This window comes from Carcharodon carcharias, chromosome 5 (genome assembly GCF_017639515.1).
Source record: "Carcharodon carcharias isolate sCarCar2 chromosome 5, sCarCar2.pri, whole genome shotgun sequence".
NCBI lineage: Eukaryota > Metazoa > Chordata > Chondrichthyes > Lamniformes > Lamnidae > Carcharodon > Carcharodon carcharias.
The window spans coordinates 67,690,515-67,713,829 of record NC_054471.1 but is presented as its reverse complement, the minus strand read 5'-3'; the positions used below and the strand labels follow the sequence as shown (position 1 = coordinate 67,713,829).

The 23,315-nt window shown below is 40.0% G+C and overlaps 1 protein-coding gene across 1 annotated transcript in view; it reads left to right on the top strand.

The window, feature by feature from the left end:
- mdn1 (midasin AAA ATPase 1) overlaps nucleotides 1-23,315 on the top strand; it is a 223,102-nt gene that overhangs the window by 104,484 nt on the left and 95,303 nt on the right. The window contains exons 49-56 of the mRNA XM_041187861.1: nucleotides 2,129-2,346; nucleotides 4,471-4,584; nucleotides 6,434-6,563; nucleotides 7,591-7,712; nucleotides 8,336-8,469; nucleotides 9,213-9,367; nucleotides 15,059-15,179; nucleotides 18,761-18,971. Of these exons, the coding sequence (XP_041043795.1) occupies nucleotides 2,129-2,346; nucleotides 4,471-4,584; nucleotides 6,434-6,563; nucleotides 7,591-7,712; nucleotides 8,336-8,469; nucleotides 9,213-9,367; nucleotides 15,059-15,179; nucleotides 18,761-18,971 (1,205 nt within the window). The remainder of the gene's footprint in view (nucleotides 1-2,128; nucleotides 2,347-4,470; nucleotides 4,585-6,433; nucleotides 6,564-7,590; nucleotides 7,713-8,335; nucleotides 8,470-9,212; nucleotides 9,368-15,058; nucleotides 15,180-18,760; nucleotides 18,972-23,315) is intronic.

Sequence of the window (23,315 nt, the reverse complement as noted above, 5' to 3'; positions counted from 1 at the left end):
AGGACATGAAGTTGCCGATGGATATCGATAGGTTGAGTGAGTGGGCAAAAATCTGACAAATGGAGTTGAATGTGGGAAAATGTGAAGTTGTTCACTTCGGCAGGAAGAACAAAAAAGTAGAGTATTACTTAAATGGAGAACAGCTGCATAATTCTGAGGTGCTGAGGGATCTTGTGTTCTAGTACGTGAGTCTCAAAAAGTTAGTACGCAGGTGCAGCAAGTGATTAAGAAGGCTAATGGAATGCTGTCCATTATTACCAGAGGGATTAAACATAAAAGTAAGAATGTTATGCTTCAGTTATACGGGCATTGGTGAGACCAAATCTCGAATGCTATGTGCAGTTTTGGTTTCCTTATTTGAGGAAGGATGTAAATGCATTGGAGGCGGTTCAAAGGCGGTTTACTGGATTGATACCCGGAATGAGCGAGTTGTCTTATGAGGAAAGATTAGACAGACTGGGCTTGTTTCCACTGGTGTTTAGAAGAGTGAGGGGTGATTTGATTGAAGTATACAAGATCCTGAACGGCCTTGACAAGGTGGACATCAAAAGAATGTTTCCTCTTGTGGATGAGTCCAGAGCTAGGGAACACTGTTTTAACATTAGGGGTCACCCTTTGGGACAGAGATGAGGAGAAATTGTTTCTCTCGAGAAGGTTGTGCAACTTTGGAACTCTGCTTCAGAAGGTGGCGGAAGTGGGGTCATTGAATATTTTTAAGGCAGAAGTAGATAGATTCTTAGGCAAGGGAATCGAAGGGTATCGGGGTTAGATGGCAATGTGGAAATCGAAAAGCAAGATCATCAGCCATGATCTTATTGAATGATGGAGCAGACTTGAGGGGCCGAATGGTCTCCTATTCCTATTTCTTCTGTTCTTATGTTCCTTTTAGCCTTCTTAGTAGTTTCAATATATCTGGTCTTGTTTAATACCTATACCTTCCTATCTTGGTGATACTGTACTGAATGCTGCTTAAGGCTTTAAAGTTCTTGCTTTAGTTGAACACTCAAAACTCTGCATGAGACCCGAACCGTATTCTATCCAAATGTGCGACATTTACTCCATAGATAAAAGCAAAATACTGCGGACGCTGGAAATCTGAAATAAAAACAGAAAATGCTGGAAAAACTCAGCAGGTCTGACAGCATCTGTGGAAGAAGAGTCATACGGACTCGAAACATTATCTCTGTTTCTCTGTCCACAGATGCTGCAAGACTTGCTGAGTTTTTCCAGCATTTTCTATATTTACTCCATCCCTTTTATCTAGCCAAACGTTCATCTCTTCAAAACACCATTCAGTGCCTTTGAAAAATCCTTCTGCTTGTCCTTAATGTAGTTTGCCCAGAATTTGTTTTCCCCTTTCACAGTTCCCAGCAGCTAATGAACCAGCAGTTGCCAGCTAGTATTTTCTGGAGGCTGGTTTCAATGGTGAGCAGACAGAAGAAAAAGGTTATATGCCTTTTGCTTTAATGCTAATATGAAATTCAATCAAATGCTCCCTTGGTAGTCACACAAAGTAAATTTAAGCAAATACATGCAAGAGGTTGAAGCACCAATTGGAAATTTTCACAATATACAGTATGTCATAGCAAAACTGCAATCATTGAATACAACATTTGACACAGACAAATGCAACACATTGCCTGTGTTAAAACAAGTCAAGTGAATCGGGCAACATTGCTGCCCCAAGATCTATCAAAGAGCCATTCATGATGATTGTATGATGATGTCCGAACATGACATTGGAACTTCCACACTATCCGTTTAGAAAAGTTCCAGCTATAGAAAGGGAATGAAAAGCAAAATGAGCATAATTTCACCAAGATGACGCCAGGGAAAATAGTGTTGGAATGAGAGGAAAAGGTGTGTGCATTAGACAGATGGAAGGGGAAGGACTAAAAGGAAGAGCAGCTTGCCAGAATAATATCCTTAAAGATTTTATTTTTATTTTCTAGAGCCGGTTATTTTTATTTTTAGTAAGTAACTGATGTTTGTCACAATTGATCCTCTGAGCGATGAGGGAAAAAGGATGTATGTTTTTTTTTAAAATTGTTCCAAAAACATTCGATTATGCACGTTTCTGCAAAATAATGTTTGTAAAGGATGTTGTGTTCTCCCTTCCCTGATTCAGGTCTCGACCTCTGACACTGACTGATCTCGAACTAGTTTTGCAATCCTGTAACATGGACAGTCTTTTATTCTATGGCCATAAAACAGCAGCTCAAGTCACTGAGTTATCTATGGTTCCTGCAGTTATAAGGCTGGTCACAGAGAAAGCATCTAATCAAGACTGGCTGTTGAGAGCCAGGTGGTTGTGTCACACAGCAAAAACCCACCGACAGTTACCAGGTAGAGTATTGCTATCAGTGTTAAACTATGTATATTTGATGATGATACAGTTCTGTCTTGCTAGTTAGTGAAATCATTCAGTTAGTGACTTTTTGCATAACTGGGGTCATAGGAACATACAAATTAGGAGCAGGAGCAGGCCACTCGGCTCCTTGAGCCTACTGCACCATTCAATAAGATCATGGCTGATCTGATTGCAACCTCAACTCCACGTTTCTGCCTACCTCTAACCTCTCACCCCCTTGCTTCTCAAGAATCTATCTAGCTCTAATTTAAAAATATTCAAAGACTCTGCTTCCACTGCCCTTTGAGGAAGAGAGTTCCAAACACTCATGACCCTCTGGGAGAAAACATTCCTCCTCATCTCTCTCTCTTAAAAGGGTGACCCCTTATCTGTAAACAGTGACCCCTAGTTCTAGATTCAAAAAATACTATTTTTGTGAAGAATTTTCATTTTGCACAAGAGGAAACATCCTCTCCACATCCACCCTGTCAAGACCCCTCAGAATCTTAAAGGTTTCAATCAAGCCATCAGTTGATACAACATAGTGAAGACTACCTAACTACACTGTAGGTGTACCTACACCAGGAAGGCAGCTCACTATCACCTTAAAGGCAATTAGGGATGAGCAACAATTGCTGGCCTTGTCAGTAATGCTCATATCCCTGGAAAGGATTAAGTGCCAGTTGTAATATCCGCTTGTGCTCAAAGTTGTATTCAGATTTGCCCCCTATATAATGATAAAGGTGTAACTTTTAACATTGACTTTGTTTTGTACAGATTATCTAAATCATTTAATATTGCAAAACAAAAACAAAAATACCTCGAATAACTCAGCAGGTCTGACAGCATCTGCGGAGAGGAGCACAGTTAACGTTTCGAGTCTGTACGACTCTTCAACAGAACTAAGGAAAAATAGAAAAGAGGTGAAATATAAGCTGGTTTGGCGGGGTGGGGGTAGGACAAGAAGAGCTGGATAGAGGGCCAGTGATAGGTGGGGATAACCAAAAGATGTCACAGACAAAAGGACAAAGAAGTGTTGAAGATGGTGATATTATCTAAGGAATGTGCTAATTAAGGGTAGAAAGCAGGATAAGCAAGGTACAGATAGTCCTAGTTGGGGTGGGGTGGGGTGAAGGGATCGAAAAAGGCTAAAAGGTAGAGTTAAAACAATGGATGGAAATAAATTCAAAAATAATGGAAATAGGTGGGAAGGACGGACATGTGTCCTTGGCCTGCTGCATTGTTCCAATGCAAACTGGAGGAACAGCACCTCACCTTCCGACTAGGCACTTTACAGCCTTCTGGACTGAATATTGAGTTCAACAATTTTAGATCCTGAGCTCTCTCCTCCATCCCCACCCCCTTTCCGATTTTCCTCCTCCTTTTTGTTTTTTCCAATAATTTATATAGATTTTTCTTTTCCCACCTATTTCCATTATTTTTGAATGTATTTCCATCCATTGTTTTAACTCTACCTTTTAACCTTTTTCAATTCCTTCACCCCACCCACCCCCACTAGGGCTATCTGTACCTTGCTTGTCCTGCTTTCTAGCCTTAATTAGCACATTCCTTTAGATAATATCACCACCTTCAACACCTCTTTGTCCTTTTGTCTATGACATCTTTTGGTTATCTCCACCTATCACTGACCCTCTATCCAGCTCCTCTTGTCCCACCTCCCCAAACCAGCTTATATTTCACCTCTTTTCTATTTTTCCTTAGTTCTGTTGAAGAGTCTTACGGACTCAAAACGTTAACTGTGTTCCTCTCCACAGATGCTGCCAAGCCTGCTGAGTTTTTCCAGCTATTTTTGTTTTTCTTTTGGATTTCCAGCATCCGCAGTGTTTTGCTTTAACCATATTGCACATTTGTTTAATTGTTATAAAATATGCGTGGAAATATGACTTAGAAACCTGATTTTACATATTCTTGAGAAAGAATGTGAACATTCTGAATTATAAAGGCAATATACAGCAATAAAAGATTTCTTATTGTGTGGATTGTATAGGTCATTAAGAAGTAAAAGCTCAAAATAGATGTGGCGTTGTCTGCAAGTACACTATTATAAATCGTATATGCAGTAATTTTAGTTGATCTATGTGGCTTTTTTTTACCTGCAGAATTGGTGTGTGCCCAACTGGAGGCAGGGGCAAAGGCTCTTAATGTAGTTTACTCCAGCGTACTGCCTGCAGGAATGAAAGAAGTTATACAGCAATTACAGCTCGATGCAAACGGTAACATATGCTCAGGTGAACTGGTAACATAATTGAGGAATGGGAAGAAGTTGGGTGGACTTATGAAGAGTCATACGGACTCTGTCTTGCTCTCCACAGATACTGTTAGACCTGCTGATTTTTTCCAGCATTTTCTGTTTTTGTTTCAGATTTCCAGCATCTGCAGCATTTTGCTTTTATCTTGATGGATTTAACAGAGTGATTAGCATGAGATTAGATCTTTTCACAGTCGTATTCCTTTGCCCTGAGAAGTGACATGTTTATAGATAATGTTTGAGATTCTGCACTCAATTTGGGGGAAAGATAATGTTTAAAAAAAAATCTTTAATTTTTTTTTAGGGGTTATTTGTGCAAACCTGCAAAAGTTTTGGGATGAACAAAGGACATAAATGCCTTAGTTTTTCTTCTTTTCTGTCATTCATTTTAAATTGATAACCTACTCCTTCTTTCCCTCTGCCCCTCTCCCACTCGCCCCACACCAGGAGAAAGAGATCTTTCCCTATTAAAAATCCTTCATAATTGTAAAAAATCTCTTTGGAATCTTTTCTTGGCCTTCATTGATCCATTAGAAGTAGTTTCAGTATCTTCTTGATACCAGCTCTGGTGAATCCATGCTTTCTCGGGCTTTAATTTCTTTTTTCATAATGGGGCATCCAAAACAGGATGCTTGCAGGTACCTGAACTGTTTCCTAAGAAAATATTATTTTTGTGAAGAATTTTCATTTTTTTCTTTTACTATTGTTTGCTGTTATTTATGTAAGACCCCAAATTATTTGTTTTTTATTATTGTTTTGGTTATCCACCCTTGCCCTTAAGACAATTCTCCACTGGATCAAGTACAAGAGAACAGTTATTGTGTGTGTTTTTAACTGTGTATTTTATAGACCTGCTGTATAGTATGGAGAACATGGGAAGTTGGTCCAGATTTTTTTGTTTGATGTCCGTTTCAGTGACTTCAAAATCTCTTAATTTGGCTGCGTTCTCTAGAAATATCACGGAGCACTTTATCCACAGGACTCTTGTAATTAATCTTATAATTTTGCTATCACTCTTCATTTGTAAAGGCACCTCAATAAACTTGAATACATTAAAAGGGGCTTTAATCATTTCTAAGATTCCCCCAACAAGGAAAATGCTGCACCAAACAACATGAGTTAAAGTGAAAGGCATGCAATTTATTTTTCTTTGTGCAAACATTCTCACCAATGAATTACTTGTGCACCTGAACATTTCATTAGCTGTTACGTATAGTATCTTTTCATTTACATCAATTTATGTAGCTTCTGATCTTGTTTCTAAGGCTTCACTCATTACTTTTTTTAAGTTTAGACACTGGGACATGGCATCGGTGTCCACAAAGCAAAGTCCCATAAGACTTCCCATTTCCTATTTGTTCTTTTTGGTGTTGGTTGAGTTGAATATTGCCCAACCTGGGTGAATCCCATACAAATAGGATTGTGGTATCTTTTATCGTTACCTGAACAATTGACAGTGGCAGATGAGGCTTTATCTGAAAGATGCTTTCTTCAAAATGTTGCATTTTCACTATATTTTAAGTGTCAGCCTAGGTTACATGCTTCAACCCTGGAGTGAGACTTAAAGCGTGACCTACACTGCTAGGAACATCACTAATTAAGCCAAACCAATGTACTTAAATTTGCAAATTATGAACTTCTCCTTTTCAACACGTCAATGAATGAACTCAAAATATAGATGTGTGCGTGGCAGGCATTTTTCTTTTGAGGCCTGATGCAAGCAGCACTCTACCTCTTCACTTTCCTTTCTCCCTCCATCAAAGAAAAATAAAAATCATGGTCCAAAACCATCGAACGTTTCTTCTCTTTTACAGAGAGTACTTCAATTCCTTTGGATCCGCGATGGAACCAGCAACATTTTGATATTTTGCTAAATTCTATGGCATATTCTGGGCTGCGTTGTTCTAAAGAGCTTCAAGTGCAGCTCTGCTCCATCGCTAACAGGTAAGCAAAATTACTTTAGCAGAGCCAAACGTTTGATTTAAAGCCAGGGCATGTCTGTGTTTTTGTTATTGCACTTGCTCAGTGCTCAGTTTGGGTTCCACTAGGTTTATTCTGCCTCAGACCTCAGCACATCCTGGGCCCCAAGCATGGGTACAAGAGTGGAATTCCAGAGGTTAACGTGGCTGCCCTTGACCTCATGGCAGCATTTGACTAAGTGTGGCACCAAGGAGCACTTGTAAAAACAAAATAGGTGGGGTTGAGAGGGCAAGCTCTTCACTGGCTGGAGCCATATCTGGCACAAAGGAAGATGGCTGCAGTTAACCAGTCATCTCAGTTGTGGCAGGAGCCCCATAGGAAAGTGTCCTAGACTCAGTTATTGTCATTGACGTTTCTTCGATCATCAGGTGGGGCTGTTCACTAATTGCAATTCAACTCCATTTGGAATTCTTCAACAAAACAGTCCACGACTGCATGCAGCAAGACCTGGATAACATTCAGGCATGGGCTGATTAGTGGCAAGTGACATTCATGCCACACACGTGCCAAACAATGACTGTCTCCAACAAGAGAGAATGTTTCTCCCCTTGACATTCAATGGCATTACTATCACTGAATCCCCAATTAGCAACACCCTGGGGGTTACCATTGACCAGAAAACTGAACTGGACCAGCCATATAAATACTGTGGCTACAAGAGCATTCAGAGGCTAAGAACCGTGTCGCAAGTAATTCACCTAACTCCCCAAAGCTTGTCCACCATCCAGCAGGCACAACTCAGGACTGTGATGGAATACTCACCACTCTGTCTGGATGAGTGTGCAGTTCCAACAACACTCACGAAGCTCATACCATGCAGGATAAAGCAACTCACCTGACCATTCATAAGATTCGATTCGCCTAATCTGCAGTTGGACATTCTGACAGATTTTGAACTTCTATTGTGTCTGAACTTTTGTGAAATGATCGTGCTCTGTGCACTAATTCTGCACATAGACAGTTTCATGTTTGTTTTGGTTCAATTTTGTAGGATGGCACTTCTGATGGACAGGGAGGAAAGAGGATACATGGAGAAAATGTTGTTGTCTTCTGATGCTGCAAAAAAATCAGGCAGGCGAAGTGCTTTAAGGGTATCCATTGCATTCCAGAAAGGTAACCAAACAAAAGCTCCTGTCAAACAGGGAAAAGGGCCTTTGTGTTTCATAGCATCTTTTCTTCATCTTTTGCAATAAAATTAAGTTTGCTTTATTGATTCAAATACATGTCTTTTGAGCTACCTGAACATGGGGCAAGTTTTTTTTTGGTGTTGTACTTGGTCTATTTCACTGGGCACAGTGTTTGGAAGAAAATCAGACAAGGAAGATCTTCTAAACATAAGAAAACCAGCTTCATTTTTCCATCTATTGATGTAAGCTCTGGTTGGTTATCTTATGAGCTTAAAATAATCCTGCTCTGATTTTTTTTTCTCCTTGGAAATGCGGTCAGGAGTAATAATAGGAGAAGCAATCACATTATCAGTTCATGTCTGCCTGATGATTGCTGTGAGCCCTGGAGGAGAGTCTCTAAGTCATGCTTCAACTGCTGGTAATACAGAATGAAGCTAGATGTGTAAAACTAGCTGTACTGATTAATCTTACATTTGGAATACTCTTTGTGCTAATTGGGTCCTTGGTATATAAGTAGTTCCACACAAATGATCTCAAGAATGACCACATGCAAGGAAAATAAATGCTCAAATCTAAAATTTTAAAGAAGCCTTTGTTTTATTCTTTTAGGAATGGTGAACTTTGATGACCTGCCTCACCCAGTCTTGGCTCACCTTGCTGCTTTCTTTGAAGCCTGGGATGCCTGTGTGGTGCAGTGCATAAAGTCTCCGTTTTCCAATCTGGAAGATGATGTCTTCCATGAGGCAAGTATTAATCACCATTCTTAACTTGTATCTTATGCTCGTTCATCTGCTACTAGCTTTGGAACATGCTACATTGGAAAGATATAGTGTGTGATACAGGCCAACCGATGCATCTTTCAGGCCTGCCAGTGTGAACATGGATAATTACAATCTGTAACAATTGTGCTGTTTCTGATGAAGTTCCATCCCTACTCTCCCATTGTAGCTGTAATGTTGCATATTAGTGAGTCAATCTCCCATGGCATGGTACATGGAGTCCAGATCAAATGCAATTGTGCAGTTTACAGATGAAGTGGAGTTAGCTGGCAGGATACAGAGTGTACAGTTGTAATTCATCTCCATTTTAAATTCACATATACTGACAATTGTGTTAGTTTGGTTTTATAAATACAGTGAAATGTAAAAACCTGTAATTTGGGAAGCAAAGATGTCAAGTTGGTCACTCTGCAGTACGGGCTGAGTTGCTGGGAGATAAAAGACCAACAATACAATGTCACAATTGTGAGGAAGGCATAATTACAGTGAGATTAGGTTTCTGTTTTTTTTTAAAAACCATTTAAAAGGACGTGCGAATGTACAATTTTAAAATATTATAGACAGCTATGTTGGAATGTTTGAACAGTTGCAGTCTGTATAGGTATTTGTTTGAGAATGAGACGCTGAAAGCTGATATTTCTATTACGTAACCAGCCTCAATAATAGGGCATTCTTCAATGTCAGTCACTATTTTCTGACCTCTCTAGGTGCAGTGTAACACTTTGTGGCGGGATCGATTCTGGATCGTTTCAGACAGAGTTACTACAGATCCTGAGGGAATAGCGTTGCTGTCTCTCCACTGGCATTGGGTCATGAAACACCTCCTGAAAGATCATCTCAGTCTGTTATCTGACTCATCTCAGTATGTACAAATATAATTTGTGTCTAGCATCCTGACCTTTTGACTGTATAGTTCTATTGGAGTATTCCATCTTTGGTATTCGGTCAAAATAACATTTAACTTGCCTTAACTTAGCAGCATTCTTGCATCATGAGTCTGAAGATTTTTCTTGTTAATATAATGGCTAAAGCAGTTCAGAGGCTGAAGATATTCTGACTCTGGTATCTTTGGTTCTTAGAAACTTCTTTGCATAACAAGTAACAGTACATTTTTGCTCTATGGCATTTGAAACTTGATGGGCAGTAATTGCAAGCTAAGCGCTTGTTATAAATAGATAAGTTAAGAGCTGACATGTTGATGATATGTAGGAGTTACCATTCTGTCACTAGCATATTGCCAACTTCAAAAAATTGGTACTAAGATTTATCAGTAGCCTGGACCACAGGTACCAAAAAGTAGAAGACAGCTGTCCAAAATAGGACAAACTTTGGTGAGACCAAGACATTGTGAACTACCATTATCATACCTTCATTATAATTAATGCTGCCAAACTACAGATTGTATAGGCAGCTGTCTCATAATTTCTGTTTGGGCAAATGTTCTGTAGCTCCACTTTCTTCTTATCTCACCGAACATCATAAAACACAATTTTAGTGATAAATATTATGTAGATGTGAGTGGATTTGAGTATTTTTAAATTAATATTGAAGTACGTAGCGCCTCTTTAGCTCTTTCTATGTCAAATCATCTGTATTAGTGGTTGTAGAGTTATTAATGAATATTACTATACCTGTTTGTAAGCCAGTATGTTTATAGAGAATGGAAAAATTACTAAAATGAAATATTACACAATTATAGCTGTTTGCTGTTTGAATAAATAGTTGGCAGTATTCTGAGGGCATTTATCCTACTGCCTCCAAATGCTGAGGGAAAGTTAATTTTGTACAATTCAAGTTGGATATTATTCGTAATTCTTAAAGAGTAACAGCAATTCTATAGATAAAGGCAAAATACTGTAGATGCTGGAAATCTGAAACAAAAACAAAATGCTGGAAAAACTCAGCAGGTCTAACAACATCTGTGGAGAGAAAAAAAAACAGAGTTAATGTTTCGAATCCTTATGACTTCTTCAGAGCTGAGAAGAAAAGTCATGAGGACTTAAAACGTTAACTTTTTTTTTTCTCTCCACGGATGTTAGACCTGTTGAGTTTTTTCCAACAGCAATTCTACAATGGTTTGCTCTTGCTAAGGAGTATGAATAAGCTCTCCCTCATGCTGCATAAAATCAATATGTTGAGACAATAAGGAAATAAAGTAGGTTATAAGGTTGTAATAAGGCATTACGGTTGAGGCTTGTGAATCTGAAGTACTGGTCGGTGAAGGCTACCTAAATAGACTAAGAAAAGATGAAATCCAATGAACATATAATGCAATATGAGATCACAAAACGTAGAGAGATTAAGCCCCCACCGAGAAACAAATGAACAAGCAGAGCAGAAGTCAGATAGAAAACAAAGAAAAAGAGAGAAAAAGAGCATGGAGACAGAAAAATAAACAGAGATGGTATGAGATAAGAATTGAAGATGAGATATTTGAAAGCTGCAGAAGCTAGTAGAGCAAATGTCACTTTTATTGTCAGCTGTTATATTGCTACCCATACAATCTGGAGTTTGGAGGCATGAACTACAATGGTAATTTGTTATAAGGGGTGTTTCACAAGGCCTGAGGCTTTCTTAACAAATTTCTAAGCCAGTCATTTTGGATGTTCCTGGGTTTGGTTGCCTGTTCCTTTTTTTGGGGGGTCCTCTGGCCTTGATGTACTGTTGTGATACACCAAAAAAAATAGACCGGTAAACACGCTGCTTTAACGAATACAAAGGTTTGTGTTCCCTGCCCCACTTTTTCTTGGATTCTCTTCATGGGTTAATTCCAACTTACATAATGGTCCAATCCACAGGGTGAGGTCGTACTTTGTCATGAAAGCTATCATATTTTTCATAATAGTACTGTGGGTTACTGTAAAGTAGGCTTATGTGTATTGTGGTTCTGTGGGTGGCTAATTTAATTGAGTCAGTTGGATAGACTGCAAGGTTGAACTTATCAAGAGAGTTAGGTGTAAAAGGGGTTATTGAAATGCAAATAAGTGAGCTAGGGTAAAAGTCTCAGCATATAGGTTGTGAATGAAATTTGCATTTTAAGATAAGTGGAGAGGTGTTTGGTTTTCAAAGAAACATGTTAGCTGTAAAACCTTATCAAGATAAATAGGGCAAGGTTATTACATTTATTTTGCCCAAAAGGAAAAGGCCATACTGATAACATGAAAGATTTTTTATAGTATGAGAAAAGTAAATGCCAAAGACATGGATTTCCAGATTAAAGAGAGGAAATATATGTAAAGAAGGATGGAAGATTGTTTCATGGGGTAGGCGGTATAAGATCCAAAAGATACGTTGTGTGAAACAGACTTGGGGAAGCAGCCTCTAGCCACTTTGCAGAAGTCTGTTGTTCCCATAACCAAAGTTGTGTTAAAAGCCTTTGGAATTCCACTGTCGAATGGGTGCTGTGATAACCTTACTGGATTGCCTATCTAAATTTAAAATCTATTTTGGACTGTTGCCTTAAAGGGTGTGTGTAGTTGGGAGTCAGGTTAATTAGGAATTTTGGAATTTGTTATGATAAGTAACGGGATAATTGTAATCTTCTGTATGTGTTTTAATTCTTTTCTTATGTTAATAAATGTTTTAATTTAATTTTAAAAATCTCTAAAGGGTTAGTGGACCCATTACTTCTGAATTCAGTGCGCAGACCTTCTCGTAATAAATACAAATTGCAAAACCCATTGTGATAGCGTGGCCAAGTTTCCCTTGTGGATTTGGTCAGCCTGGCAAATACTACCTGTCGTATCATAACAAGTTGTACTTATAGAATCACAGAATTGTTATAGTGCAGAAGGAGGCCATTCAGCCTATTGTGTCTGCACCGGCTCTCCGAATGAGTATTATGACTCTCATCGCATTTGCTTTTTTTTGCAAGTCACTTTAAATCTGTGCCCTCTTGTTCTTGACCCTTTTCTAAGCAAGAACAGTTTCTTCTTATCTACACTGTCCAACCCCTTCATGATTTTGAACACCTCTCTCAAATCTCCTCTTAACCTTCTCCTCTCCAAGGAGAACAGCCCCAGCTTCTCCAAACTATCTTCGGAGCTAAAGTTTCTCATCCCTGGAACCATGTTTGTAAACCTCTTCTGCACTCTCTCCAATGCATTCACATCCTACCTAAAGTGTGGTGCCCAGAACAATGCTCCAACTGAAGTCTAACAATAGCCTTCACAAGTTCAGCCTAACTTCCTTACTCCTGTACTCTATGCCCCTATTAATATACTGTATGCTTTATTAACTACTCTCCACCTGTCCTGCCACCTTCAATTATTTATGCACATAGACACCTAAGTCCCTCTTCTCCTGCATACCCTTTAGAGTTGTACCCCTCATCTTATATTGTCTGTCCATGTTCTTCCTGTCAAAATACATCACCTCACACTTATCTGCATTGAACTTCATCTTCCACCTATTTGCCCACTCCACCAATTTGTCTATGTCCTTTTGGAGTTGTATACTATCCTCCTTGCAGTTCACAAGGCTTCCAAGTTTTGTATCATCTGCAAACTTTGAAATTGTCCCTCGCACACCAAGATCAAGATCATTAATATATATCAGGAAAAGCAGGAGTCCCAATACTGACCCCTGGGGGAAACTCCACTACAAACCTTCCTACAGCCTGAAAAATACCATATGACCATAAGACACAGGAGCATAAATTAGGCCATTCAGCCCATCAAGTCTGCTCCGCCATTCACGCATGGCTGATAAGTTTCTCAACCCCATTCTCCCACCTTCTCCCTGTAACCTTTGATCTCCTTACCAATCAAGAACCTATCTATCTCGGTCTTAAATACACTCAATGACCTGGCCTCCACAGCCTTCTGTGGCAATGTATTCCATAGATTCACCACTCTCTGGCTAAAGAAGTTTCTCCTCAGCTCTGTTCTAAAAGGTCTTCCCTTTACTCTGAGGCTGTGCCCTCGGGTCCTAGTCTCTCCTACTAATGGAAACATCTTCCCCACATCCACTCTATCCAGGCCTTTCAGTATTCTGTAAGTTTCAATCAGATCTCCCCTCATCCTTCTAAACATCGAGTATAGACCCAGAGTCCTCAAACGTTCCTCATGTGTTAAGCCTTTCATTCCTGGGATCGTTCTCGTGAACCTCCTCTGGATCCTCTCCAGGGCCAGCACATCCTTCCTGAGATATGGGGCCCAAAATTGTTCACAATATTCTAATGTGGTCTGACCAGAGCCTTATAAAGCCTCAGCAGCACATCCCTGCTTTTATATTCTAGTCCTCTCGAAATAAATGCCAACATTGCATTTGCCTTCCTAACTACCGACTCAACCTGCAAGTTAACCTTAAGAGAATCCTGGACTAGGACTCCCAAGTCCCTTTGCGCTCCAGATTTTTGAATTCTCTCCCCATTTAGAAAATAGTCTATGCCTTTATTCTTCCTACCAAAGTGCATGACCTCACACTTCCCACGTTGTATTCCATCTGCCACATCTTTGCCCATTCTCCTAACCTGTCCACATCCTTCTGCAGCCTACCCGCCTCCCCAATACTACCTGTCCCTCCACCTATCTTTGTATCATAGGCAAACTTAGCCAGGATGCCTTCAGTTCCTTCATCTAGATCATTAATGCATAAAGTGAAAAGTTGTGGTCCCAACACTGACCCCACTTGTCACCAGCCGCCATCCTGAGAAGGACCCCCTTATCCTCACTCTCTGCCTCCTGCCAGACAGCCAATCTTCTATCCATGCTAGTACCTTGCCTCTAACACCATGGGCTCTTATCTTACTGAGCAGCCTCCTGTGCGGCACCTTGTCAAAGGCCTCCCGGAAGTCCAAGTAGATAACATCCATTGGCTCTCCTTTGTCTAACCTACTTGATACCTCCTCAAAGAATTTTAACAGATTTGTCAGGCATGGACCTCCCCTTGATGAAATCATGCTGACTTTGCCCGATTTTACCATGCACTTCAAAGTATTCTGAAATCTCTTCCTTAATAAGGGACTCTAAAATCTTATCAACGACCGAAGTCAGGCTAATCGGCCTGTAATTTCCCATCTTTTACCCATTGACCATTACTGTTTTGTTTCCTATCCCTCAGCCAATTTTGTATCCATGTGGCTACTGTCCCTTTTTATTCCATGAGCAATAACATTTCTCACAAGCCTATTGTGTGGCACTGTATTGAATGCCTTTTGAAAGTCCATGTACACCACATCAACGGCATTAACCTAATCAACCCTCTCTGTTACCTCTTCAAAAAACTGCAAGTTAGTTAAACACGATTTCTCCTTTAGAAATCCATGCTGGCTGTTCCTAATCAACCCACATTTTTCCATGTGACTGATAATTCTATCCCAAATAATTGCTTCTAGAATCTTGCCCACCACTGAAGTTAAACTGACAGGTCTGTAATTGCTGGGCTTACGCTTACAACCATTTTTGTACAAGGACGTAATGTTTGCAATTATATTTGGATTTAATTTTTGCCACCATCCATGGAATCCAAGCTTCTTCAATTTTCATGATAACGAAACACTCTTTTAAGTAGGGGCTCATTTGTATTGTAATTTGGATTCTTTTCTTATCAGAGTTCCTCAAGAAATTCGCACGATTTCACTGAACCTGCAGAGCCATCTGGCTAGTCCTAGTGGAATGACTGCCAGTGTGAAGGGACTACAGAATTCATTGGGTCGTCCTCTTCCATTCAAGGTTAGTGAAATTTAATACTGGTCTGTTTTCCTTCACAATTCTAAGTGATCCTTGCAGTAGCACATGTTCCAGAATTGAAGGGCAGCAGAAAAGCTTGGGATCATCAAGTGCATTGAGATGTTGATAAGTGGGCAGAGGTTCCAGGTGATCAAAGCTAACTTTTGATGAAGATCCACAAGAGAAACCTGGTTATAAACTGCCAAGTGGAAACGATCAACAACTTTTCCAGATTTGGAGGAATCCATGTTAAGTAATCCATTAAAAATGCTTGAAATTTTCTAACTACTTGAAGTAGAAATTAAGAAGAATCATGACTAAAAATTCTACTATGAGGTGGGACAATTTTATTGGCAAAATTCCCATTGAGGATGATGAGTAACTGGAATCAATTGTATCCTATAAGAAATGTGGTTGGGGAGGAAACCTGCAACAAATAAGAACTTACGTTGTTTGTGAATCTGCCTTTGCACAATGTAATGCATTATTAAATGTGACTCGTCTCACCAGAAAAGAGAAGGCAGAGGGTGACCCAATGGAAGTAGAAGCATAGAAAATAGAAGCAGGAGAAGGTCATTCGGCCATTCGAGCCTACTCTGCCATTCGATATGATCGTTGCTGATCCCCTATCTCAACACCATGTATCTGTGCTCTCTCCCCAAATCCCTTGATGCCTTTAGAGTCTAGAAATGTATCTATTTCCTCCTTAAATATATCCAGTGACTTGGCCTCCACAGCCTTCTGTGATAGAGAATTAAAGTAGTTGTTTAATTGCTCTGCCATTTCCTTGCTCTCTGTTATAAATTCTCCCGTTTCAGACTGTAAGGGGCCTACATTTGTCTTCACCAATCTTTTTCTTCTTACATAATTACAGAAGCTTTTGCAGCCCTCTTTTTTTCATCTTTCATGCAAGTTTACTCTCATACTCTATTTTTCCCCTCTTAACCAATTTCTTGGCCCTCCTTTGCTGAACTCTAAACTTGCTCTCAATGCTCAGGCTTGCAACTTTTTCGAGCAACTTTATATGACTCCTCTTTGGATCTAATACTATTCTTAATTTCTTTTGTTAGCCATGGTTGGACCACTTTTTGTATTGTGTTTTTGCATCAAAAAGGAATATGTAACTGTTGCAGTACATATATTCTTTATTCCTTAAATATTAGCCATTGTCTATCCACCGCCATGCTTTGTAATGATATTCCCCAATCTATCTTAGCCAACTCACGCCTCATATCTTCATAGTTTCCTTTGTTCAGATTTAGGACCCTAGTTTCGGATTGGACTACTTCACTTCCCAACCTAAGCAAGAATTCTATCATGTTATGGTCACTGTTCCCCAAAAGACCCCGCACAATAAGATTATTCATTAACCCCTTCTCATTGCACACAACCAGATCGAGGATAGCCTGTTCCCTAGTTGGTTCCTTGACGCACTGGTCTCAAAAACCATCTCGTACATACTCCCAGGAATTCATCCGCCACAGTATTATTGCTAATTTGGTTTGCCCGGTCTATATGTAGATTAAAGTCACCCATGATTACTATAGCATCTCTATGCATCTTATGTGCATCTCTAATTTCCTTGTTTAATGCTGTCCCCTACCATACCACTACTGTTTGGAGGCCCATATACAACTCCCACTAATACTTTCTGCCCCTTGTTGCTTCTTAGCTCCACCCAGACTGATTCTACGTCTAGATTTTCTGAGTAAATATCCTCTCACTATTGCACTGATTACATCCCTCACTAACGATGCCATGCCACCTTCTTTTCCTTTTGCCTGTCTATCCTAAATATCAAATACCCTTGGATGTTCAGTTCCTGCCTTGGTCACCCTGCAGCCATGTCTCTGTAATCACAATCATATCGCACCCACTTACATCTATTTGCATTGTTAATTGGTGCAAATTATTGTGAATGTTCCGTGCATTCAGATACAGTGCCTTTAGACTTGTCTTTTTACACATTTTTTGCACTAAGGATCTATTTGCTGCTTGCCCTCGTTTCCTCTGCCTTTCACTTTTGCTTTTAACTTTTCTGCCTTTCATTTCTATCTTTGTCTCCCTCTCTTGTGTCTCCTCAATCAGGTTCCCGTTCCCCTGCCAATTTCGTTTAAACCCTCCCCAAAAGTATTAATGAATAGCCTTGCAAGAATATTGGTCCCAGTCTTGCTGGGGTGCAACCCGTCCATCTTGTACAGATCTCATCTTCCCCAGAATTGGTCCCAATGCCTCAGGAATATAAATCCTTCCCTCCTACACCATCTCTCCAGCCACACATTCATCCAGTCTATTCTCCTATTCCTGATCTCACTAGAACGTGGCAGTGGGAGTTACCTGAAATTACTACCTTAGAGGTCCTAATTTTTAATTTATTTCCTAGCTCCCTATATTCTGCTTGCAGGCCCTCATCCCTGTTTTCACCTATGTAATTGGTAATGGTATGGACCAAGACCTTTGGCAGTTCACCCTCCCCCTTCAGAATGTCCAAAAGCCATTCAGTGACATCCTTGACCCTGGCACCAGGGAGGCAACATACCATCCTGGTGTCACATCTGCGGCCGCAGAAATGTCTATCTCTTCCCCTTTATGATAGAATTCACTATCACTATTGCTCGCCCACTTTTTTTTTTTCTCCACACCTGTGCAGTTGAGCCACTCATGGTGTCATGGACTTGGCTCTTGCTGCATTCCCCTGAGAAACCTTCTCCCCCAGCAGTATCATAAATGGAAAACCTATTAGAGAGGGAGATGGTCCCAGGGGCCTCCGGCACTATCTGCCAGTGTCCCTGACTTCCCACATCTCACAGGAGGAACATTCCACATGACCGAGCTGCCCTCTTATGACTTACCTTTAAATTACTCCCTTTACTTTTACTTCCTCTAGTTTAGTAAATCTGACTGTAGAGAGGTTTAATATGGTAGATGTGGAGACGATTCTACTTGTCGGCGAATCCAAAACTAGACACCATAATTATATGTTTATTTAGCCGGAATGTACAACTCGCTACCGCAAGGAGTTGAGATACACAGCATAGATGCATTGAAGATATTTCTACTTGCTCCACAGTAAGAAGAATTTATCAGAGATTCTGTGTGAAAGAAATTAATGAGTTCTTGTGGGGATTTCCACAGGAAGGTGGTCTTTAAAACTGGGAGAAGCCTTTTTATTAATACAGTTCATATCTAGTCGTAAACTAAAGTAATTATGAAAATTAAGTAGCCTCCCCAGTATATTCTAAATAGCATTAGAACGTGGTCATAATGCTGTGAAATTATATTTTTTAAGTTATAACCTTAACCGATAGATTAAATTTTGAGTGTTCCAGTTCACTTAGGAAAAAGAGAAGCCATGTGTTACTTGGTGCTCTGCCAACAGATTGGACTGAGTTATTTATTTGATCCAGAAAGATTTAATTAAATTTGGTAAAAATTAGCCTGGTTGAAACAGGAAAGTATCAAAGTTAGCTTAATCTGTTAAAATGGTGGTTATTCTACTAGTGCAGATCTATTCCATATATCCAAGGCTGTGAAGCTCTTAAAAATTAACACACTGGGTAAAAGTACATTTTTTTTTCCTTTAGGTTGGATCTGTTGTGGAATGTGTATCTAAACTCAAGGTAATGAGTTCTGCCCTGGATGTGCTGAAACTAAGGCCAAGAATGACGGACGTAACTTGGAAAGAACAACTTTATAGAATAAAAGCAGCTGCTTCTGATTGGAATATCAAGCGACACTTGATGTTGGCTTGGGGTCTCGTAGTTCAAGCAAATCACTTCGCAGAATATAACACTGGTATGCCTTTTTAAAAGAAAACACATATCTACTGTATTACTTACTAAAAATTAAAATTGAGTGCTATGTTACGGACAAGGGAGGGAGGCAAACTGAGCTCCTTTTGTTCTTCTCACTTTCTGTCCATAAGCAGGGATGTTTTAATTTTTGAAATAGACTGGCATGTTTTCCCAAAACCTCTGTTTGTGAAATCAGTTTTTAAAGTGACTCACAGCAAAATCTCTTTAGGGTTACGTCAGAAATATTGTTTATTCATACATTCAAATCCAGAGGATGGTTGTAGCAACTACATACATACACAAGCACACAAAAAGGAGAGAGGACAGAAAAGTGTTTTTATTTGTTTTAAGTAATTCCTAGTTGTAAAACCAAGCTAGGGTTATTGATTCATGTGAATGTTAGACTACAGAATGTTAAGAGTCCAGTGAGGGTTCCTTCATGTAGGAGTTAAAGTTCAGGTGAGTTCAACTAGCTGAAAACAGAAGTTGCTGAATTCCTTCCAAGTTGGCGATGATGAACCAAGATGAGACTGATTTCCAGAAACTTGGTCTGCTCTACAGGCAGCGGCAGGAATCATCCAGAAAACTAGGCTTTGAGGAGGCTTAGACTTGAGGCAGGCTTTGTTGTCAGCCTGGAGTCCTGGTGTTGTCAGGCTGGAAGTTAACAGCAGACTGTCCTGGGTGTCCAGGGATGTAACATTAAAACTTTCTAAAGGCCAAAGAAGCTTGGGTCATGTGGTGTTGCCCATTGATGAGCTAGTTTCAGGTTAGCAATCAATTTGTTTGTCTCTGGTCAAAATCTGTTGTTCACATTAGGAGATAAATGGTGGCTATTGGTGCCTCCGAAGGTATAACAAGTTTCAATGGTTCTTTGTTATAAGTCCAGGGTGGGGAAACAGACTACCTGTTGCTCCCTTGTTTCATTGGTTGTAATGGGGTGTGAGATGCCACAAGAATGAGGGTTGGGCTTTGTCCTGTTGAAAGTTTCCAAAACTGTAGCCAACTTGCAAATCATGTTTTTTTTTTAATTTATTTGTTCATGGAAAGTGGGCGTCGCTGGCTAGGCCAGCATTTATTACCCATCCCTAACTGCCCCCGTTCAGGTGTCAACCACATTGCTGTGGGTCTGGAGTCACATGTAGGACAGCAGATTTCCTTCTCTAAAGGGCATCAGTGAATCAGATGGGTTTTTACAACAGTCGACAATGGTTTCATAGTCATCATTAGACTTTTAATTCCAGTTTTTGAAAATTGAATTTAAATAATACCATCTGCCATGGCGGTGATTCAAATCCGAGTCCCCAGAGCATTACTCTGGGTCTCTGGATTACTAGTCCAGCGACAATACCACTACACCATCGCCTCTCCCTGTAGCAGCCATGTTTTTTGGTCCAGCAAAGTCCATTTTTGAAATGAGCAGAAAGTAAGGTTTGATTTAAACAGTTTGTGATCTCTTTCATGTGCTATGGACATGACAGCTAACAATTTAAAATAAATTTGGTATGAAGATTGTCATTCCATGTTCAGCTCAGAGTTTTTCCTTTTTAAAGCAGATTGAGCTCTTTTCTACATTATGACAGTGACTGCATGTCCAAAGTGCTTCATTGGCGGTAAAGCACTTTGAGAAGCCTGGTGTTTGTGAAAAGCACTGTATTAACGCAAGTCTTTCTTTTGAAACAGATGGAGTTCTCTTTTTGCTAGGGTAGGTTCCCAGACAAGGAGATTAACGAGGGTACAGAGAATTTAGAGCTGTTGCTATCTGGCAACTACTGATGGAGCTGTATCTGTGCTTTGTATTTTTAAAAAATTCTATGTCGCCATTGCTTGAAAGAGACTGTTGGAAGGTCGCATTCTTCAATTCATAGGGTCCCTCTTGAGATTTGGTGAAATGCTTTCTTTCAGGTTAGCCTGTATACCTGCTACAAGAAATATTTGGTCTTCATTTGCTGTGTGAGCAGGAAAATTGAAGATTTTATTGCAATGTTTTATAATCTTTAAAAACGTTGAAGGATTTTGCCTCCATCTGGAACAATTATGATATCTTACATTCTAAAAGGGATGTGAGGATAATACTGCAGATAATTTGGGTGTTGTTACTATGACTGGTAGATAGCAGGTGGAGCTCAAGGATACATACTTCCCCTACATTACAACAGTCATTTCTCTTCAATCATAACTGGTATGGTTGTAAAATGCTTTGGGATGTCTTGACATTGTGAAAGGCGCATTGTATTTTAAATGCAAGTTCTTTCATATTTAATTTTGCATTAAAGAACTCCACAGCTTGCACCTGAGGCTAAGTGTGGAGGAAGTTCATTGCTCATGGAAGGTTCTCACTCGGCCTGACATTTGTACCCAAAATGTCTTATTGTTGTGACAAACTTTGTACTGCAGCAGGATAGATGAAAGTTCATGGGAACTCCTTAAGACTGCATGTGTATCTACTGTCCAGCTCGTTTCGAGTTTCTTCTAGAGTTCTCTGCCGGAAGGCAGGTCCTTAGCAATTTTTTGCTGAACAACGGCAAAATGCCACGATTTTTTACTTGGGCAGGGTGTGGAGGCAGGCCCCAAGTCTGCCTGAGCAGAAACGGAGATTGAACCTCGTGCTGTTTGCTGACCCATACGCTTGCCATCTAACTAACTGAGTTAACCGGTCCCCTGTTTTGAGTTTACTAGTGTGAGAAACTTCCTTATGGATAAAAGCAAAATACTCCGGATGTTGGAAATCTGAAATAAGAACAGAAAATGCTGGAAAAACTCAGCCGGTCTGGCAGCATCTGTGGAGAGAGAAAGAGAGAAACAGTTAATGTTTCGAGTCCATATGACTTCTTCAGAGCTTATGGATAAAGATGAGTCTTGGCTTGTTGGACTTAACCTTTACAGGGACCTGGTTTCACACTATTGAACATCATCTCAGAACCACTGGATTGCTTCAGAACAGCCCATTCATATTTTCAACCTCCAGGAAGGATTTTGGTTTTCCATTTATATGTGAAAACTGTAGTTGATGGCAGTAATTTTAACAAAAGCTAATACAAGATGTTATGCATTGGACCATTGTAACCTCTTTCTGCGATAGTTCATGAATAGCACTTTGCTTTGTCTGGTTCAACCGGGAGATGATGGATGTGCTTTCAATAACCTGTTCTGTAAATTTGTCTACTATGTTTGACAGCAGTTTTTTTCCCTTGCCATGCTAGATAATGCCTCTTACAGTATGGGCCATGTATCTTCGAAACATTTAGTCTTGAGTAATGTGGACCTGGCCTATAGATCTACCATTGTAAATGTCTTGTGACCTGCCTTTCAAGGAGTAGATCGTACTGTATTAGTGATGGTGCTCTAGCGAGTAACGTAAAACAAGCCAGGTGAAACCCAGCCACATGACCTTTGCCATGTCAGTATTTTTCCTCATTTTTGCCCAGGTTGTTTTACTAGTCGCCTTTTTAAATCTGTGCCCTCAGGCTGTTCACCATTCAACCAACTTGTCAGGTTTAAATTTTCTGTTTCTGATATAGCTACTGAGGTGAGATTGCTGAGCTGTGTTCATCTGAGAATGTAGGTTGATGAACAAAGAATACCAAACACCAGATTTGATCCACCCCGAGACTGATTAGTTCTACTTCTAGAGGAGCACAGAGCTCTTTCACCCCTCCTCCACCAAAAATCACACTACTTATTTTCTCTGGTATCCCTAATTCCAACCTAGTTAAACTCTGAGTGGCTTGTATCCTACCCGTGAAGAATGTTTTACATTTGCTCTGTCGTTGCTGTAGTGCGCTGGTTGTCATTTTAAATCGACAACTTCAAATCTCCACATTCCCTGCCCGCACCACTCCATGCTCTTATTTCTCTTTCACAGTTCACTCTTGCTGTTTTAATGCAAATACCTTCACCTTGATTGGACCTTCCAACACCCTAGGACTGTGCAGTTCCCTTGGAAAGGTTCTCCTTCTTATTCCGATTTCTGGTGATCTGGTGAAACTTAACCTTTCAAAAAAATCTTCAATTTCACCGAGTCCCCTGCAGTCAAAGGACTGAGAGGTGGTTCAGAATGTGTTAACACAATGTGAGGGGAGCAAGCACAAAGAAGGTGCACTCTATAGTGCAAAGACCTTGCAGTTTTCCCCAAAGTTAGAGGGAGTGCTCGTTTATACATGGATATTTTACTGCATACATGAATTAGGAGCTCTGTACCTGCAGTGAGTAATCTACCCATTTCCCCTCTGAAGATCAGGGCTCGTCTGGAAAGTGTCAACTTTTCTTATCAGTAGATAGGCTATGAGATTCATGAGGCAAGAACCAGATAATTTCTGGACTTTATCTTTCTCCCAGAGGCAAACTC